This window comes from Eriocheir sinensis, unplaced genomic scaffold (genome assembly GCF_024679095.1).
Source record: "Eriocheir sinensis breed Jianghai 21 unplaced genomic scaffold, ASM2467909v1 Scaffold1164, whole genome shotgun sequence".
Lineage (NCBI taxonomy): Eukaryota > Metazoa > Arthropoda > Malacostraca > Decapoda > Varunidae > Eriocheir > Eriocheir sinensis.
The window spans coordinates 70,001-74,154 of NW_026110479.1; the positions used below are offsets into that span (position 1 = coordinate 70,001).

The 4,154-nt window shown below is 42.2% G+C and overlaps 1 protein-coding gene across 1 annotated transcript in view; it reads left to right on the plus strand.

The window, feature by feature from the left end:
- Nucleotides 1-3,937, plus strand: part of LOC126989415 (uncharacterized) — a 7,719-nt gene extending 3,782 nt beyond the window's left edge. The window contains exon 4 of the mRNA XM_050848007.1: nucleotides 3,704-3,937. Coding sequence (XP_050703964.1) covers nucleotides 3,704-3,873 — 170 coding nt within the window. The 3' untranslated portion in view covers nucleotides 3,874-3,937. The remainder of the gene's footprint in view (nucleotides 1-3,703) is intronic.
- The last annotated feature ends 217 nt before the right edge of the window (nucleotides 3,938-4,154 follow it).

Sequence of the window (4,154 nt, forward strand, 5' to 3'; positions counted from 1 at the left end):
TATGTGTGTGTGTGTGTGTGACAATGTTTGATAATATGAGCAGGCCCCATCACCAGACCCCAGACGATGCAGGATCTTGCAGCAGTCTTTGAAGGTGGTGTGCCCGGTGCCTTACGTCTGGTGATGAATATTCCAAGGGCACAGTAGTCTAGGAAGTCTTGCTGCGTTGCTCTAATCCCTGGGAAACTAATTACAACTGGAGATTTTGTGGCCTCCTTGTAGTCGATGAGCGTAATGACGACTCCCTCGTTTGTTATATTACCCTCGGCATAGCCAAAGGCACAGTCGCAGGCCATGTAACTATAATGGGTGGACATAGCATTGTTACAACACCAGTTTTTATTGCCTTGATCTAGTCTTCGGGTGTATAGACAACTCCCTTAGTTAGTTTACCCTGAATGTTAGTGAAGGCAGAATTGTGGGCCGTGTACCGGGACCAGGTAGACATGGCTCCTGCTGGCTCTTGCCTGGGGAGAGGCGAGGCGCACAGGTTTATCCATGGCCCTATAGCATCTCCCTTGAAACCACCTTACTGTATTAATATCTGGGGCTATTACCATGTGGTTGGACCTCAGTGATGACAATAGTTAAAGACCGTCAGATGGCAGTGAAAAGTTTGACGCCACGTAAAACTCCAAGTGTATGATAACAAGTCTTTTGCCTAAACTCACAGGTAAACAAACAATACCAAGGACATTGAGACTATCGCCGGTCACGCCACAAAGGTCTGGGTCAGAGGCTCGAAGGCTCTAGCAACCTCCATGCAACGCTTATTTTAAAGCCATGTACGTCTTCTGACAACACATCAACTGCAGCGCTGATGTTGTCGGCAAAGGAAGCTTTCAAAGGACCCAATTCTACTCTTAAGTGCCATAATGTTAGGCTGACTGCACCAGACTCTATTAAGGTACTATCGTCAGGCCCAATTGCAGTCTCATTTTCTTTGAAGGCCTGGTTGGGTTCCTACCCCGGGTCAGTTTTGGGAGTGCATTCGGCTTCCCCAGAACGCAAACCCTTTCCATGCCCACCTGGCCGCTGCTTCTTCAATTTTGTCCCAGAGAAACACTCATCAGTACCATGACTATTAGTGCCGTGAACGACAGTACTTGCCAGTGTTGTTACCCGCGGCACGGCTTGAGGAATGGACGGCACAGCGTTTCCAAACTCCTGCGTGTCCCCCTTTGCACTCTGCCTTCGGATCTCCCTGGCGTTTTTACAATAGTCAGCGACGTGACTGTTTCGCTTACAATAGGAACAGTTGAATTTAGGCTTTCCGGTGACAGATGCAACCACGGATGAAGTAGAAGCGCTACCATTATCAATTTTATCATTATTCTGCTCCATATCAGCTACAGCGGGACACCCTGCTCCTTTCTCTTCAGCTTTGGTCTTGAGTTTGAGCAGGAAATCATGTAGTTGGTCATCGGGGTTGAAGACAAGAGATAAGGAACTCCTTCCACACTGGCCTTCCTTACATTCCTGTCTAGTATATATTAGTGCCTTTCATCGCTCGGCCTCGCTACCCGGTACTGGAATCATTTTAGATATCAAAGGTGTTAGGCATTCACATTTATTCCAGTCAGAGGATATGTGGAAATTTTACTGGCTTGACCTGGGGTAGTTTACTGACTGGCCCTGGTGGTAACGTGATCCTTTTTTTGTGCCAAGAACTTATTACAGTTGATGAGAGGAGCGGAAACGTCTGAGAGCACTGACCTAAGCTTATATTGAGTTATGGTGCCCCTGTTAGTCAGTCAGCTAGTTATTTACTTCATCCATTAGTTAGTTTATTAGTTCATTGAGTCATTAGTTAGTAAGCAGTCATCACACGTAGTTAATCAGTTAGTTCATTCACTAGTTAGTTATATATAGGTGTGTGTGTGAAGGCAGTGCTGTGATTATTAAATTATTTAGGCCGGCACGTGACAGCAGAGGTCATAATAATCCACATAATAATAATCTTTCTGTAGATATTCTCATCAATAATTTTCTCATAATTTTGTTGATTTTTTCCTCTTGTCAACAAGGGTCTATACTGTACATTATGGGGTGGGCCAGACTGTGGTGACTCTTCCCTCCTGCTGTTCATCTTCTTCTTCCTCCTTCAAGTCTTCCTTCCTCCATTCTTCCTCAATCTCAACACCTTTTCCCTTCACGTATGTTTTCTCTCCTCCCTAAAATTCTCTCGTCTTCCTCAGTATCCATATCGTCTCCTCCCTTTTATCTCTCCTCCTCCTCCTCTTTTCACTCTAGACATCCTTTGATCTCTCTTTCCCTCCATCATCCTCTCCTTTTCCTCCTCCCTTTCCTCTCCCTTGAATTCATCCCTCCCTCCTTCTCTCTCTTTGCATTCTTCCTTTTGCTCAGAATCTCTCTCTCTCTCTCTCTCTCTCTCTCTCTCTCTCTCTCTCTCCACCTATAATCCTTGCCTAGGTTCAATAATTTCTCTCCCTTTCGTCAGCCAAAAAAATCCTTCCCGCACTAATTTTTCCTCCTTACCTTCCTCCCTCCATGGCTTTCATTCTTCTTCCTCCTCCTCCTCCCTCCTCTTTCGTCGTCTTCCTCCTCCATCTCTGCTCTTCCTTTATGTATATTAATTTTTCCTCCTTCCTGTCGTTCCTTCTCTCCGTTTCCTCCAAACATCATCTTTCTCTCCTCCTCCTCCTTTCTCTTACCTCCCTCTCATTTTGTCCTCTCTTCCTCGTATGGTAGTCTGTCTCCATATATATCGGTTCCATGTTATTTCAGTCACTCAGTTCCTCCTCAGTGCGTAATGTTCATACGAGGCGTCTGGCCAAGATAGGGTTTAAGTGACTTGTTCTCGAGTATACTAAGGGTCAATTTCTTCCCCCAGAACACTTATAAATAAGACTCCTGACCCCTTGCCTTTACCATATACAAGGTCTCTAATGCCTATCTTAGTTGGATGTCTTGTAGTTTTTGTAATCTTTGCTTTGGCTGACATAGATTTCACCTTCTCTGTTCTGTTTTTGTAGACTTGTGTGTGTGTGTTGCTCAGGCTTCATCTTAGTTGGATGTCTTGTAGTTTTTGTAATCTTTGCTTTGGCTGACATAGATTTCACCTTCTCTGTTCTGTTTTTGTAGACTTGTGTGTGTGTGTTGCTCAGGCTTCTCCCATTGATATATTTGTTTCATTTGCTGTTTTGTTTATTATTTAGAACTTTGTTTAAACGTCTATTCTCTCATTTTGACTCCTGTCTTTTGCTCTCTCTCTGAGTTCACTTTTTCTCATGTTTCTCTCTCTCCCCTAACAGTATCTTTCTCATTCTGACTTCTCTCTTTTGTTCTCTCTCCTTCAATCTCTTCTCCTCCTCTCAACTTTTCCTTCTTTTGACTCCCTTATATATATATATATATATATATATATATATATATATATATATATATATATATATATATATATATATATATATATATATATATATATGAAAAATTGTGCGTTTTTTTGCCCATTTTGGCAAAAAAGTGCAAAAAGTAAGCCATTTTTATGGCTTAAGTCCATTTTACTTAAAAGACTCTCCGGAGATAAACTGCTTTGGTGTCTGCAAAATAATAATAATAAAATTTTTTGGCAATTATTTATTTCATAAATACAGCTTTAAACACATCACAAGAGAGCACATTTCCTTCAATATGAGGCTGATTCTGCATGAACCTGACACCTTGTTCTTTCTTCTTCCAGAGTGTGCGGTGTGTCGCTTGCAGAGACAGCGCAGGCGGACCAAGACGCCCGAACCTTCAGGAGATGTTCGTTCAGCCGTTCGATTCTGCCGAGGGAAAGAAGACATGTTAGTCAACTCTGATGACTTGTACATCTCTGTGGACTCTACTCTGCTAGGGACTGTTTTGTAAGCCAGTCACGGAAGATGTGAACTGAATCTGTACTATGAAGTCTTATAAATAAAGTTATGGGCCAAACCTATGACTTTATCTCAACCATAAATACAATCTGGCTATCTCCGGACGCTTTTAGAGGTAAAATGGACTTAGGTGCATTTTTCAAGCATTAACAGCAATTTTGGTGCATTTTTCAAGCATTAACAGCAATTTTTTGTCATTTTCAAGCTATTTTTAAGCCATAAACTGATATTTTGAACATTTTAAAAGCTAATTCTATTTATATTAAAGGGAGA